Source organism: Motacilla alba, chromosome 1, assembly GCF_015832195.1.
Source record: "Motacilla alba alba isolate MOTALB_02 chromosome 1, Motacilla_alba_V1.0_pri, whole genome shotgun sequence".
NCBI classification, from domain to species: Eukaryota; Metazoa; Chordata; class Aves; order Passeriformes; family Motacillidae; genus Motacilla; species Motacilla alba.
This window is the reverse complement of record NC_052016.1, coordinates 12,684,942-12,700,538: the sequence shown is the minus strand read 5'-3', so window position 1 is coordinate 12,700,538 and position 15,597 is coordinate 12,684,942. Positions and strand designations below refer to the sequence as shown.

The following is a 15,597-nucleotide window of genomic DNA, read 5'->3' as shown; positions in this document are numbered from 1 at the left end:
GCAATCTTGATAACACACCAATGTTCTATTGTTTATGCAATGTCAGGACCTTTCCTGCTTCTTACCCTGCCTTACCAGCCATGGAATCCGGGGGTGCAGAAGCAGCTGGTGGAAGAAGGAAGTTGGGGATGTGTGGAATGATGGCATTTGCCTTTGCAATTTTTCATTTCACTGCATTAGATGCAGGAAAGCATGTGAAGTACAAAGACATAGATTTAAACCAAGGAGGGGAAGGCAGGTATACGTAGGGACATTTCTCTATTAATTCTAGCAAGAATGAAAGACATGAGAGAAACAGTAAAACAAGAACACTGAAAAGAGAGTGCTTGTATGAAAGAGAGCAGGAGGGAGAGAATAATTCTTGGACATGCAATAAATAATGCTTGACACCACTTGTCAAAAAAAGTTTTAATTTTAACAAAAGCCCAGCATCATCGGTCTCACACATCAGAAGTTGCAGGGTTACACGTAATGCATTCAGGTGTCCTCACAGAAAATATTGAGTCAATGACAGAGATTCAGTTGAGTTTTCACAACTGTCATACCTTATATAATTTTTTTTCAATTTTACATTAAATATCAGTGTTACTTATTCAACATAAATGGTTTCTATATTGTAAGGTTTTTTGTCCTAAATTAGTTTTAAAATAGTAGAACAGAACAGTAGAACAGTACCAAGTAGCTTCCTTCCCCTTATGAAGAAAGAACTCTTAATAAGTTACATAAAAAATACTTTCACATTCATCCCAGTATCTGAGAAAATGAGTGATATAACAACAACATTAAGATATGGGGATCTTACGTGACAAATCCCACTGTTCTATATATCAACCTCCTTTAAGGAGTCTAAATTCTTTACTCTAGGTCAACTAGGTAATATTTGCTCACTGTAAAATCAACTTGTTAGTTCATAAACACTTTTCAGTGTTGGTGAACTCATCACACAGCAGATCGGAGAGGATGTTAAAAAGGTGGTTTTTGTGGTTGAGTGTAACTTACTAAAACACAGAATTAATTAAGCATACCTTTCATTAATTTTCATTCTCTACAAATCATGAATCATTTGTGTCAAACTGTATTGCTTCTTTTTCACTTCTGGGTTACTAATCCAAAATTGCTAAGGCTTCCAGACCCCAAAATCTGCTCTGTTCTGCTGTTGAGGGGAACAAAAGCTGATGAATTGCCATTTGATCAGATTAACAAAGCTGAGCATTTCAGAATCTCAATCAGAAAACATTTCTCCTTCACAAAATTCTCACTGAATTTACAAGACACTACTCTCCTTGAGTCAGATATTTTAGGTACTACTGATCTGCTTCTATTTCAGAGTCAGGGCATGTAATCAGCTGAGGAATCACCAAGAACTTATCCTGAGGTATAGGTACAGCTGGCATGAACACAACTGTATTCTACAGCACATTCAACAAAAGAGAAAAATGGCTCAAAAAAGTGATTTTATCAACATGCAGAGAAAATTCTTATAGGATTTGGGAACTCAGCACATCATTTGCCACTGTAATAACAGACAATGCTTTCCATTCCATCTGCTGAGCCATCCTGTAGCACTTCACCATACAATTCTAAACTAAACTGGTATCAAAAATAAAATAATATTGGAAAGTGTTCAGAAACATTATTTAACTAAGGCACTTTAGAACTGGACTAATCCTTTAGGTTCCAGTAAACACAACATTTCTTAGTGCACACTGTCAGACACCTTTCAAAATTCACATTCAGTGAATAAAATTTAATTATTGCTTATGCACAAAGGTTCTTCATTGTGACATGATTCAAGTTAGTGAGAAGTTAAATCTGCTTCATAAGGGTAAGATATGCTCATTAACAATGCAAGGTGTTTGATTTATTATATTATGAATTCTACACTACATAGAAAAATCTTCCATGAAACAGCCAAAGTCATTTATTTCCATATCAGCATCACCAAGGATCTTCTTCCACCTACAAGGAGTAAGAATGAGAGTAAAATAATTACATAATTCATGCTGACTGTGCTAAAATGCATTTGAAAGTTTTGAAGACTTGGTTTCATGTAGATAATAAAAGACAATTTCTCTATACTTCAAAATCATAAGGACAGATTATACAGCAATTTTCTTTTGGAAGTATCAGCAATACTGCTGCGATCCCATTAATACAGCTTCAGAAATGCTGAAGAGTCTCACTACTATTAATTAGTAGACCAAAACATCATCTGTCTCGCAATTAATTCAAACAGAGGACAGTGACTGTGCCAATTCTACAGGAGTCACTCCTCCCTGTTAACAACAAGAAGTTTACAGGTGTGAAATATAACGAGAGTTAGCCATGAAAAACTTCAGTACTTACTAAGGCTTGACACTGTAGTACTCTTCTGGTGTCACGATTTTCAATCCACCAAAGTAGTCCAGGACCCAAATATTGGTGATGTTGAATTTGGCAAAGAACCAATTGTGATCTTTGGGCCAACTTTCCATTTCAGGGTGGCGAGTGAATAATGCTTTTTTGGCTAAGTCTGCTTCTGAATCATTCACCTAAACAAAAACCAGGAAAATACAATAGGGTAGTCAAGTAAAGATGAGTTTTAGCTAAAAAACCACTGCTGACTGCAGTGTGTTTTTTTTAGTCCAGCCATGTCTTGTCCCAAGGGGCTCATTACTGTGGCTGAGGCTGCTCATCTTCAGTGCGGTGTGCAACTGTGTGAGACAGGCAACACTTACAAAGTAGTGGATTTCAACATTAAATCAAAATGCTGCTTTCAGAGTTAGCATGAGCAAGAGAGCATTTCATCAACATAAGAATAAATCTTTAAACAAACCACAAAACAGAGAAGTATGGATGCTAGGTGAATTATTATAATATGATGTCTTAGGTGTAATTTCACCTCCTCTGCATCTGCTCATTCAAACTGACAGAAACAGATGCAACTGTACTCAGAAACACACAAACACAAATAGGAGGGTATAACAGAATCTACAGAGAAGGGAAGCTGAAAAGTGTGATGGCACTTAATACACGATGTGCAGATATTTAAAGGGTGAAATCAACGATTTAGAGCTCTGGGTATAGAATAAGAAAAACCACCTAAATCAAATCAACTCCATTTTTAATGAGAAACTCAGGAAAGCAACTACAAGACTGCTGAGTGCAATGCGCAAATATCACAGCTGTGAAAACACCAAATAAGAATTGAGACTATCAAGTAAGAGAGAGTAGTGATGACTAGTTCTCATCCTCAGTCATTATCCCAAATAATGGGATTAAGATCTTCAATGAGTAACACATGCAGTTCTCAATTCCTCCTACCAAAGTACTGGTGCACAAAAGAACACTGCCCTGGCAGCAATGCCACCACATCACACAATGCACACTTTTTGTCTATAATATCTGCAACTTTGTAGCTCAGGTTAGTATTTACTTCAACAGAGTTTCAGAAGCAGGCATGTCACACTGCTTGAACCAAAGAATTTACTGAGCAAGAGAGATGTGAATGAAATATGAACGTTTTTCCAAAATAATGGCCTCAGACTTCTTAGTTTCAGAATGCATTAACAGGAATGAGGGAGATTTCCTGCATTATTGTCTCCCCAAATTCCTTGCTAAAGGCATATCAACAGAGCTCCTGCAAAAATCAAGGGTTAACTTTTTTTTCCTCCCACAAACTATGAGCTGGCCTTTGGGTATCACAGCACAGAACACCTCAGCATATGCTTCTGCACAGAATTTCTCACCTTTTTCCTCGCCCTCCACTAAACAAATCTATATTTGATGCACACAACCCTGCCCAGTGTCAGCTTTCAGCTCTTACCTTTACAATGCTCCCAACGAAGATGATGTGGGCACAGAGGGGGTTCTGGGGATCATATCTGTGCTTCCTGCAGTAAGGAGTCTGTGCCAAAGACACAGTCAAGGAGGCATTTGAATTGACCTGATATGCAAGAAGTAAGATAAGAGATTTATGCTTACTTTTCTTATGTGAAAAAAATGTCATATCCACCACATTTTCAGCACATTTTCAGGTATTTTATCCAGCTCAGTAATACTGGCAAGAAGAACAGAGCTGTCACCACCTTTTCCTAACTACATCTGAAAGGCTCCTTGGGCGAGCTCCGAATCTGAAATAAAGCCCAGTTCAGAGGTGTGCTGAAGCTGGTTAACATAAAATGCATCACAGAACAAGACTCCATAAAACTCTGAATTCAGCCCACCTATTTCACATGCAAATGATGATATATTACAATTTACAGACAAAATGGACAGTACAGAAGACAAGGACATACAGTGAACTTCATCAGGTAAACTCTGTTGGAAGGGTGAAGTGTTACTGAGAAGGCAACCAAGTGATCTTCACAACTGCTGGCAAAATTACTTAGAACAAAAACAAACATCTCTTCATAACAGCCTCCTGGCTATTCCAAACAGCTCTTTTGGCATTTAAAGTGAACTTAAGAAGTTAGGTTTTAAAAAAAAAATTCAGAGTATTTAAGTGAAACACCCAACTTGAAGGATTAAAGAACCCATATCTGATTGTTTTTCTAAAAACTAATTGGGTGACCATGGCTTGGAAAGCACTGGTGCCAAACAGGACTGCAGAATGCCACGAGCTAAGGGTCATTATCTCCCAGTAAGGGAAGTTCCTCTGCTTTGAGAAGTTTCATTAGAAGGGCTCATGTCCATGAGAAACCTTCCACAGTCACTTGAACACTACGGAGAGCACCGGTGACCTCATGAAACAGAAGCAACCACTTGAGAGATAGGAAGTTGCTTAACTCCCAAAAAGCTGACTCATGATTACTCGGCACCTTCTACCTTGCCTGTGACTATCACATGTCAAGAGCTTCTGCCCTGAAGCAGCAAAATAAGGACCTGTTGAGGAGCCTTCTGCAGGAAATATTCACTACCAGTTTATACCGTGGGGTTTATGTTATTTAAAAGCAAACAGCTGTATCTGGGATGGACAGAGAGGTATCAGGCAAAATAAATTAGACTCTTTACAGCACTCAGACATATAATTAAACTATTTTAAGGTAACAAACTAAAACCTGACAGGGAACAAACAAAAAAATGATAAAACAGTCTGAAAAATTACCATTATTTTGTGTTGACTAATATTGTAAGTTACCAAAACAAACAAACAAACCCAATAAAGGAGGCATACAACTGCTATTTCATTAAGTTTTTGGCAAACTGTTGGCCACAAAAGCTCTGGGACAAGGCCAATTACACACTCAGAGTCCCAGCACGCCAATGCTGCCTTTCCATGTGTGCTTCCTTTGACAGTAAGCTCCAGATATTTAATAACTATTCCTTCAGCAGTCTCTCTGAGAATTCTCTTTGCTTAGGTCCCACACTGACAAGTTCCAGTCCTTTGACTTTGTTGTGTGTGAAACTTTCTCTGCTCAAATATTCCACGGCACCTCATTTCTTTGCCCAGTGCTTCTGGAAGCTGCAGACACTTCCTCTGCCTGGTGCTGCCCTTCCTTTCTCAAGACCACGATCAGCAGGAACTTCTCAGGAGACCTCCTGGCTGTCACCACAGACAGCACTGCTCATGGGCTAATAATTGTCCCCAGGGCTGACAAAGGAGGTGACATCCACGGAACAGCCATAAACTAAAACACAGATGAGGAACAATTTTACGCTGAGGGTGGCATGGCACTGGAACAGCTGCCCACGGAGGTGCTGGAGTTTCCCTCTCTGGAGAGCCCTAGCTGGACACATTCCTGTGTCCCCGGCCCGAGGTGCCCCTGCTGTGGCAGGGGGTTGGGCTGAAGAATCTCCAGAGGTCCCTCCCAGCCCCAGCAACTCCGCGGCTCTGTGAACCAGCGCTGTCACCCTGCCTCGCAACCACCGCTTGCTGCTGAGCGCCGGCCTGAGCACCCTGGGTGCTTCTCCGAGGGTCCTCCCTGGGGTCACTTCACACCCGCGGTGTCACCGCCCTCCCCGGCCCCGCTCACCTCCAGGTCCTGCACGGAGATCTCCATGTCGGTCAGGTACAGGTAGGGGACGCCGCTGCCGCCGCAGGGCCCGGGCGGGCCGTCGCTGAGGGAGAAGATGTTGGCGAAGGGGCGGCCGCGCAGCCCCTCCTGCGCCGACAGAGTGGCCAGCGCGCCCCAGTCGCAGCTGTGCAGGACGTAGCGCGCCATGCGCGCAGCCTCCTCGGGCGGCGGGATGGCCGCCACGGCTGCCAGCAGCAGCCCCGATGCGGCGCACAGGAGCAGCAGCCGCGCCATCGCTGAGGAGGACATGCACATCGCTCTCCGCACCGCCGCGCACCGGGACACCCCGCCCTGCACGGTGCCGGACACCGACTGCCGGGCCCGCCGGGAGGGGCGGAGCCTCGCCCTGCCTCACCAATGGGAGCAGCGCTGCCTGCCCCCTGGAGCCAATGAGAGACAACCTCGGGAGTGACGAGCCACCACCCCCGCTGTCAGCCAATAGACTTGCGAGGTCGGCGGTCCTCAGCCAATGAGAGCAGCTGAAGGCGGGTCAATGCGCACGGACGTTGTAAACAACCCCGAGCGCGCGGCCCGGGAGGGGGCGGAGTCAGCGGCAGCCCGGCAGCCAATGGGAGCCCTGCTGTGCGTCACCGAATTGAGGGAAAAGGCCCCAAAATCGCCGAGTCCCGGCTGTGACCCAACACCGCCGAGTGACCGGAGCGTGGCACCGAGTGACACAGCCAGCCTTTCCCTGAACACCTCCGGGCGGCGACTCCAACGCCTCCCCGGGCAGCCCATCCCAATGTCTAATCACCCTTTCTGTGAAGAAATTCTCCCTGGTGTCCAGCCTGAACCTCCCCGGCACAGCTTGAGGCCGTGTTCTCTCATCCTGTCCCTCGTTCCCTGGGAGCAGAGGCCAAGCCCCCCCGGCCGCATCCTCCTGTCAGGGGGTTGTAGAGCAGAAAGGTCCCCCCTGAGCCAGCTTCTCTCCAGACCAAGCACCCCCAGCTCCCTCGGTGGCTTCCCACAACACTCGCGCTCCAGACCCTCCTTCCCTTGACTCGCTCCAGCCCCTCAGGGCCTTTTCCGAAGTGAGAGGCGCAGAACCGGACACGGCATTCAAGGTGTAGCCGAGTACAGAGGGACAATCCCTGCCCGGCTCCTGCTGGCCAGGCTATTCCTGCTCCAGGCCAGGGTGCCACAGTTGGCCTGCTCGGACCTCACCGCGTTGGCCCCGGCGCACAGAATTCCCGGACAATCCCGTTTCCCCGGAGCACCAGGCGCGGGAAGAAGGGAAGGTGGTGGCAGCGCTCCCGCTGGCCTGCGGGGGGCGCTGGCGGGACGCGGCTCCCGGCGATGTCCCGAGATGTTCCCCTCGTGTCCCGGGAAGTCCCCCTCATGTCCCGCGGATGTCACGGAGATGCCCTGGCGACTCCCGCCTGTGCCCAGCTGGTCCCCGCCTCCAACACCCCCTGGCTCGAAGCCGGCCCGTTCTGCGGGGTCAGAGTGACGCGGGATGGGCCATGGCAAAGTGCCCGGCAGCAGCCGGCATCGCCCCTGCTTTGTGTGTCTGGGGAAGTCTGTCACATCCTGGAAGTGTCCGAAAACCGCGTGGATATGGCGCTTGAGGACGTGCTTTAATGGTGAGCACGGGGCGCTGGGTTAACAGGTGGGCTCGGCGATCCTGAAGTTCTTTCCCAGCCATAATGATTATGTTATTCTGCTATCCAAGGGGTGGCACCATCGGCCCCACTATCCCCGCCCGCTGCTAAATCAGCCTCAAAGGCTGGTTCTGTGCCACCACCGGTATTTGAGGCCCAGCCTTCCCTTGGGAAAACCTTATCCTTTCATCACAGCAGCAGGGACTACCTCTTTTGGGCTACAAAGCCCACAGAATGATTTGCCACTAGGCAGAGCTCAGGTGTTACCTCTTACACACTGCTGGGTGTATGTCAAAGCCCTTGCCTCTGCAAGGCTTGGTTTTGTCAGTTGAACACCATTCCACCTTCCACTGAAGGCTTTTCCAAACAAACACTTAGCTTATTTTATCTGTCACTTTGTGCTCAGTAACCTTATAAAGGTTTGTATAAGGAGATGCTTTAAACTGGGGTAATACTGAGACTTGATTCAACCTGTCCTAAAAGAGGGTGGGTTTTCATATTTCCACCTGGGTCCAAGTATGTCCACACTATGTAAATAGCACTGTAGCACTGAGGAAGCCAAATTAACTTGCCCTGTGACCACCATCTGCCCCAGGTGCTCCACAGCACCCACAGCTTATAGCAGGCCAGGTGGATCATCCTGTTGGGATGAACTCAGCAAGGAAAATACACCACCCATCCATTCCCTGCTATTTATCTGCTGTCCTGTACAAGCAGAACAAAATAATTTTTCCTCCACTATTTTCCTTGCATGCAGAGCATGGTTAGAACCTGTCTCCTCTCCAGGACAGACAGAGCCTTCTGCTGCTGCCTTCTCCTGGAGATGCTCAGGAAAAACTGAAATTTTCATGGGGAAAAAAAAAAGAAAAAAGGATGCTCTAAAGCCCTGATGTGCAGGCACTAGGCTCTCTCACTTCCTCAGTTAGATCTCAGAGAAAGGAGAAGGATTCTCTCTGATGTGCTGCAATATTGTCTAGGGGCTCTCAGCATCCTTGCATAACAGGGTCAAGAAAGTATTGGTAGGCACTACTAGTTCTCCTTTCCAAATCATGTGCTTTGCTGCATTTTAAAGCCAGTAAATAGACAGTAATATCTCACCATAAATGGAGCCAAGTTTACTTCCTCCAAGGTCGAGTTCATGGAACAATGTTAATTTCAGTGTGTTTTACATGTGATGAGCTTCAGGCTGTGTCCCTGGAGAAGATGTATTTTAGTCAGAAAGTGGGCAAGGTTTCCATCCTGGCTTGTGTCATGTTTCGTCTGCCCTCTTCAGAGCTGGTTTTCCCTGAGCCAGCTCTCTCTGCAGCCAGCCTGGTTGCTGCATGGGCTGGGCACGGTTTCTCCCGAGACACAGCCTAGCTGTGCTCTGCTCCAGGCTTCCTGTCTAGCTCATGCAGTCTGTCTGTGAACAGAAACCTTTCTGTGTGCAGATAGCACTCGGGGGCTGTGCAGTCTCGCTGTGTGCAGCACTTGATTCCTGAGCCAGGCCTGCTCTCCGCATCCAAATGACAGCCAGGGTGATTAAAGTCACTTGCCGCTGCCTGTGACAGAAGAGACTGACCTGTGAGTCAGCTCTGGCAAAAGCTGACGTGCTCAGTGCTTTGAAGTGCCAACGCTTGGTGCCACATGAGACCCACCATGCAAATTGTTTCTAAAAATGTTGGTTAGATTCTCTCCTGAGGAGGTATCAGCCCTGCTGCTGCTACAAGTGGCACACAGCACAAACCTTTGCTGAGCAGAGAGGTGTTGCATGCTTGTGCATAAGACAATTATTTGTTCTTGCTCTCAAACTTCCTGAATTACCTTGGTTGGGAGTTTAGCTTGTGGCTCTTTCCTTGGTGTATTTTTTAGAAGATAGGTAAAGTTATTACAATGCTGGCCTGGTGTTCAGCCAAAGTCCTTTTACTTTTTTAACAGCTTCCACACAGGCAGTGGCAAGGCAAGCTTCCTCTGGGTACAACCTGTAAGGGACAGAAATATTGTTCCATTTTCAGTCAGAAAATCCTGTTCAGTCAGAGCTTGGGCTGCATGCTGAGGAAGCTGCTGGCGAGGGCCACTTGTGATGCTTGTGATGCTCTTTCTAGGACACTGAGAGATGGGCATGAGGACTGGCCTGAGAACAGTGTCATCAAAACCAGCACATATACCCAGAATTGTGTCAGCAGCTATGTTCTGACTGGTTCTGTTGGTTTTTATTAAGCCTGGTGTACTAAAACTAGTAATCATAGAGGAATTGTTCAGTCTGGAAGCAAGCTGTCACTGGCTCACGCTGATAATATTTGTCCCACCACTATATGAGTACAATGGGATGCAGCCATGCCCCTTAACACCTCAGCTCAGTTTGTTCTCTGAAGTCAAGCAGATCCGGAGAAAGAAGAGCTCTCCAAAAACATTCAGGTGCTGCAAGAGATGACCCCAGTTATCTGAACACCACCCACCAGCCCCTGTGGGACCAGGGTGATCAACCTCACTGTGATCTCATTATTGCGAGGTAAAATGCTCCCTGTGCCATACAGCATTTTTTAACCTTACTCTGCTTAGGGGCAGGCTTTTGCCCAGAACTTGGCAATTAGGAAGCCCTAATTAAGAAGCCTGATTAGTCTGAACCACAATGTCAGGTGCCAGCTGACAGTCAGGAACATGTGAAATTATTCCATTTTTCAGTTAGTCTCTACTACCTACTTTTTTATATGCCCACCACAAAAAACACACAAACTCACATTCTGAAAAACTCGCAAACTCCTTCCATTTAATTCCCTTTGGTAACAGGACTTTCCCACTGACATCAGTTCCCAGGGGTGCAGAGAGCCTGGCACGCTGGTCCGTGTGTCTGTGTGGGTGTTGGCACGTGTGTGTTTGTGCGTCTGTGCTCTCAGAAGTGCTTCGCTGCAGCTGCAAGACCCGAGCACAAAAATGTCAATGGTACGAAGCGTTCCAGCTGAGTTCATTTCCTGCTGATAAGTCCCTGAAGAAGAGGGTGAGGCTCAGCGTCCATGGCGCTGGTTTAGTGCTGAGGGCCACGGGCAGACAGCTCGGGGCACACTCAGCAAAGCGTGGGTTCAAAAAGCGAGCTTCCCATAGAAAAACGCTGCTCACGTTCACTTCCTGTTGGGCTGCCAAGTGTCAGACCTGATGTGTAAAGCCAACCCAAAACAGGATGTTGGCTTTTAGAACTGATTGATCTTTGAAATAAAAATGTTGTTTCATCGGTGGTTACCTTATCCCCCCTTTTTTTTTCTTTTTCAGTTGAGAATTGAGTTGCTTGAGAGGGAACAGAAAGGGTTGAGACCCCATTTTCAGGAGGTCAAAAGCCCAATATAGTAACAGCTGCTGGTTAGGGGTGTGAATTCCAGGAAAGGATGTGGGTAACAGCAGCCAAGGCCAGGCAGAGAGGTGGACAGAACGACCTCAGATACTGGCACTGACAGGTGAGCTGTACTAAAACCATCAACAAATGTCTTAACAAAGCACAGAATTGCAATCTGTCTTGCAGGAACCCACAGCTCCCTCCACCCTTCGCTCTCCCACCACGATGACAAACATACCTTCCCAGATTTGGCAGCTAGGCAGACACACCCAAATGAGATAACTGCACGGACACAAATGCCAGAGACAAAATTTCAGATGCCCTCCAATGCACTTTTAACTAACTGGTTTTTGAATAAAGCATAGCCATGGCTCTGCATCTCCTTTTTGTTGCTCCCTCTGAGCACCCTGCAGAGGCTCCATTCTCCATCCTTCATAGCCAAAATGCAAGAAGCCAGCAAATGTTGCCCATGGTGTTTCCAAGCATGGCAGAACCTCTTACGCCACCTGTTTTGCAGGAATGCCAGGATGAAGGAGTTCCTTGCTCCTCTCCCCAATGTGCTGCCTGTAGCAGGAGTACCAGTCATTTCTTCTGAAGCAAACTTGCTGTGTTTGCCTCACATATCTTGAAAATAATCAGACAGGAAGCCGCAAAATCAGGGGGGCACAACTGCAGTATTTTCTCAGTCAAATGAAATTTCCCCCCAGAACATGTTTTAATGGCATTAGTGATGACTTTTTTTTTTTTTCCTGCAGAGCAGAACAGATGTGGAACTTTTTTTTGCATATAAGAACAAGTTAGTCTCATAGACACTGCTACATCCCAGGTTTGTAAGCAGAGATATACAGAAGGATGCAAAGAGTCATACTCAAAGATACCTCCAAATACTTGCAAATGCATACCATGTGAAACTCCCAGTTTCTCTGTAGAACCTCCCTTAATAAGGTTTGTATCAAAATTCTTGCAGCTAAAGCATGTGAGTTGTTTGTTCAGATTTTCTAGTGGTTTTCAGTCCAGAAGAAACATGAGAGAGAAGAACAACTCCACACCTCATGTCTTCTTGTCTGGAGAAAAACAGACACCATATTTCTGTGCATTCACCCCTTGCTCCTTCAGGAAGGAAGGTTTAGCATGGAAAAGTGTCAAAAGGACAGACAAAATGACAAAAGTACTCTGAGTACTGCGTACCATGCCCAGAGCAATGGCATTTGGGAATCCAGCAGGCAGAAAAGGTTGGCTTTGTGGCAAGATACTTGGAGGCAGAAATAAATGGAGTGAAGAATTGTGGTGGGGTAGCTGCAACAGCTTTTGCTTTACTAATATGGGTGAAGTGATACTGCCTCTCCCTAGCAGTTTCGTTTTCTGTACACCTAAGCAAATGGTTTCCTCTGCACAGCAAAACCCCTGAAACCAGAAAGAAAATACTGAAAGAGCCTCTGAGCAGCAGGAAACAGTTATGGGAGGTGGGACTTTGATGGTCTGTTACATGGCAGATATCTAGAAAACAACACTTGCAACCCATGTCCAGTGAAATCCCTCAGCTTGAAATCCTCCTTCTGTCCCCACAGCAGGCAAAGCATGGGCAGTAGAAGAATCCTGCCCTCCCTGCTTCAACCCTACTTCTCAGTTCAGTTTTTATTCCTTCTCCTAATGTACCATTGGCAGGACTTGAAGAAATCAATAGGATTTCCAAACAAGTAGTAGTTTCATTTTCATATTTATTTGAGATTTTATTTTCTTATATCTACAGTTGCAGCATCTTCTGGTTGCTTACAGCAGAGGGGTTTCATCTAATCCATCTAAGCCAGTGTTCCAACAACAGAAGATTAATTAGTCCTCTTGCCCAATCTCCAGATTGCAACAACTCAGCCTATCATTCTTTTGGCTAAGGACAGAGTGACTATTGTATATTGAATCTGCGAGATAATTGGATCACGATTTAAATCTGCAAATTCCACAGGAGTCCTGCAGCATGCAGGACAGCAACAGTTAACTACACTGGAAGAACCACTGTCAGTAACAGGGAGCTGGGGTATCATGATGCTCACATTTAAATCCATGCTGGAGCGTTTTCAGCCACAGCCAGCAGGGACTTGTGAAACACTGCAAAGGAGAAGTATGCATCCTTTCTAGAAAACATGCTTCAACTCTCTTCTGCCCCCAAGGTATCGTGCCAAAATGACGATATGACATTGTGTCTCTCTGCAGCTGCACTCAAAGCGAGGAAGCCAGCAGAAGACAAAGGGAGCATTTCCAAATTCCTCTGCACCACCCTGCTCTCAAGAGGTGGGGACTGAAATTCTTTGAGAAGGAGCATATGCAAACAGTTGCTAAAGAGATGTCCGGTTTACAGCATTGCAATCAGCGTGGAAAGGGAAACTGCAGCAAAAACATTCCGGAGCCTTGTTTTTCCCCATCCGAATTTCTCTACCACACGGAAGCTTCTCACTTCCAGTGCACAAGTCTGTCCATTCCTGTGAAGGAAGAGGAGAACAACCTGCACCTTCCGACCTGGTAGTGTGAGACACAAATTCAAGGTGGAAGGAGCTGGTCCCACTTTACAGCTGGACAGTGACAACCTTGCACGGGGACCCTCTGCTAGTGCCCACAATTAAGCCCTGTCTTCTCCCTGCGGGATCACCCAGTAGATATTTGTCCTTCTTGGGAGTCCCAGCCACGCACCAGGACAACGCCTTAAATTCTGTTCAAGCCAAATAATCACCCTCGCTCTCTTCCTATTCTGCCTTCCTAAAGACAGAATTGTAGTTCATTGCTGAGTGAAATTACCAAAAAGAAGGAAGAGAACGGAAAGCTGCAGTCAGAAGGAAAGGGATTCTCTCCTCACAAACAAACAGGCAAGAGACCCTGCAGCCTGGGAGAGGGAAGTGTGGACAGCAGAGAGATCGAAGCAGAGATACCAGGGCAGGAACTGCAAGCATTGGAGAGAAATAGAGACTAAACGGAGGGGTGGGAGGGGAATAAAGATAAGGTGATAGAAAATAGGAAGGGGGAGAGAGAAAAAGGGAGAGGAAATGCACATGCGGTGTCCCCCAAGTTTGGGCGCGGAGGCAGAGCTTGTTGCTTGTTGTCTCACGAGCCCAGCGCTCCGGGAGGGACAGTATCTGTTTAGATTTGTGTCTAAATTTAAACCCTGATTGCCTTGCCTCCCCCTCCTCTCCCCTCCCTCCCTTCCTCTCACCCACCCGCCCTTCTTCCTTGTTCGCAGTGCAGGGCCACTCGCCGGGCTCGGTCAGTGCGGGCTGAGCAGCAGCTGGGATCTCCCAGCCCTCCACGGCGGCACGGCTCTGCTCTGGCTCGGCTCAACTTTTCCCACAGATAACAGGGAAAGGGGTGGGGAAGAAAGATTGCCCCGAGGACACCTCTCTCTTGCAGGACATGGAGGTAAAGAAAACTTTTTTATTTCCACTGGCTTGTGACTGGCTCCGCGATCTGCTTTAGCTCCACCTTGCAGAGCAATTTCTCCCTGAAGGCAGCTTCAAAATATCTTTTAGCTGGGGTTCAGATAAAGGTCTCTTTCCTCCCACCTCAACTCCTGTCGTGCACCTCAGACTCTTTTGCAGGTTTTAGTCCAGGTTTGGAAAGCAGGGGGATGGCTTGGGAAGAAATTACCTCTGTGAAAGGGGAACGAGGAAGAGCTGCCATTTATTTATCGGTCTCCGAGGTGTGATTAGTGGGTTAGATTTTAAAAGCTATCATTTTGAAAGGAGGTTTTAGGGAGTCATTAAGAATGGGGACATAAGAGAACAAACTTTCCAACCTCCTTGGGGATGGTTTCTTCCCAGCCTGCGCAGCAGCATTTGTGATTCACACCCTCAGCTGTGTGCAGCCCCTGTCCCACGTGGATTGGGAAGTCTCATTTTCCTTATCAATAGAGCATTTTAGGTCAGGGAAGGGGACACAAGAACCTGTGCTTGAGTGAGGTAGATGAGTAGCACACCCCCAGAGGGTTTTCTGTCCCTTTTTCTCCGTGCAGGCTGTGCTCCAGGAGAGTTGGATCTCATGTCTCAGGGTGGGCACACAGCTGGTGAACAGGGGTCTGTCTTCCCTGGCGTTTATATTCAGGCCTTCTCCTGTGTAACACCCTCTTGGGCAAGGCAGTTCACCTCCCTCTGCCTCCTGTCCCATTCATTTAAAATGGGAATGATGGTGTTTTGGTCATGTCATGCTGGATTTGTGAGCTTTTCAGTTTTTTAAAGTGGCAAGGGAAAAGGAATATTTATTTTTAGGAGGGGCACAGGAAATAGAAAGGTGATTACAACATTGGCAAAACCTCAAATTATGAAAGAGGACATTTGGTATTTCTCTCTGCTAAACAGAGACCTTAGTAAACACTTTATATTATCTTCCCAGATAAGCCTATTTCTGCGTGGATGCAGCCCCAGTAGCAGGCGACACGCAAGAGAGCCAGGGAACAGTGTGCTTCAAGCACCACTTCAGTTTTTCTTTGAAGAATTCCAGTGCGTAACTCAGCTGGGCTATTGTGATAACACCCAGATGCTAACATCACCATCCTTGTTATCTGTGCTGACCTGCCCCACAGGCAAGGGTTAAAGATTTGGCCTGTTCAGGTGTGTTCCTTACAAAAAATGTCCTCAGTCGAATTATCTAAATAGATTTTGGGGTGGAGAAGGATAAAGCAGTGGTGAAACCAGCTCAGCACAGACTACTTACG

At 46.5% G+C, this 15,597-nt stretch overlaps 2 protein-coding genes and 1 long non-coding RNA gene across 6 annotated transcripts in view; 1 reads left to right on the top strand and 2 right to left on the bottom strand.

Moving 5' to 3' along the window:
• Positions 1 to 393: 393 nt before the first annotated feature.
• On the bottom strand, positions 394 to 6,316 carry CREG1 (cellular repressor of E1A stimulated genes 1). The gene is made up of 4 exons (XM_038147025.1): positions 5,955 to 6,316; positions 3,806 to 3,925; positions 2,347 to 2,531; positions 394 to 1,959 (listed from the first exon to the last, which is right to left on the bottom strand). Coding segments are annotated over exons 1-4 (603 nt in total). The 5' UTR covers positions 6,252 to 6,316; the 3' UTR covers positions 394 to 1,958.
• A 1,259-nt stretch (positions 6,317 to 7,575) lies between these two features.
• Positions 7,576 to 14,247, bottom strand: LOC119705079. 3 transcript variants are annotated; one of them, XR_005258131.1, is made up of 4 exons: positions 14,108 to 14,234; positions 10,318 to 11,528; positions 9,401 to 9,558; positions 7,576 to 9,138 (listed from the first exon to the last, which is right to left on the bottom strand). It is a non-coding gene; the product is annotated as an uncharacterized LOC119705079 (long non-coding RNA). The 3 variants fall into 3 exon arrangements; XR_005258130.1 differs by having other exon boundaries at positions 7,576 to 9,558; XR_005258133.1 differs by lacking the exons at positions 7,576 to 9,138; positions 9,401 to 9,558; positions 10,318 to 11,528 and adding an exon at positions 13,346 to 13,378 and having other exon boundaries at positions 14,108 to 14,247.
• Positions 14,131 to 15,597, top strand: part of RCSD1 (RCSD domain containing 1) — a 30,369-nt gene continuing 28,902 nt past the window's right edge. Inside the window, exon 1 of one of the 2 annotated variants that reach the window (XM_038146948.1) lies at positions 14,131 to 14,306. In XM_038146948.1, coding sequence (XP_038002876.1) covers positions 14,301 to 14,306 — 6 coding nt within the window. In that variant the 5' untranslated portion in view covers positions 14,131 to 14,300. The remainder of the gene's footprint in view (positions 14,307 to 15,597) is intronic. The other variant, XM_038146954.1, reaches the window with a different exon arrangement.

Bases quoted from the DNA above. Each gene is read 5' to 3' on its own strand.
- CREG1 (XM_038147025.1), bottom strand. From the start codon at position 6,251: ATGTGCATGTCCTCCTCAGCGATGGCGCGGCTGCTGCTCCTGTGCGCC. The intron at 3,926-5,954 runs GTGAGCGGGGCC...CTTGCATATCAG, and splicing joins TCTCCGTGCAGGACCTGGAG to GTCAATTCAAATGCCTCCTT. The intron at 2,532-3,805 runs GTAAGAGCTGAA...GTTTTTGTTTAG, and splicing joins TCGTTGGGAGCATTGTAAAG to GTGAATGATTCAGAAGCAGA.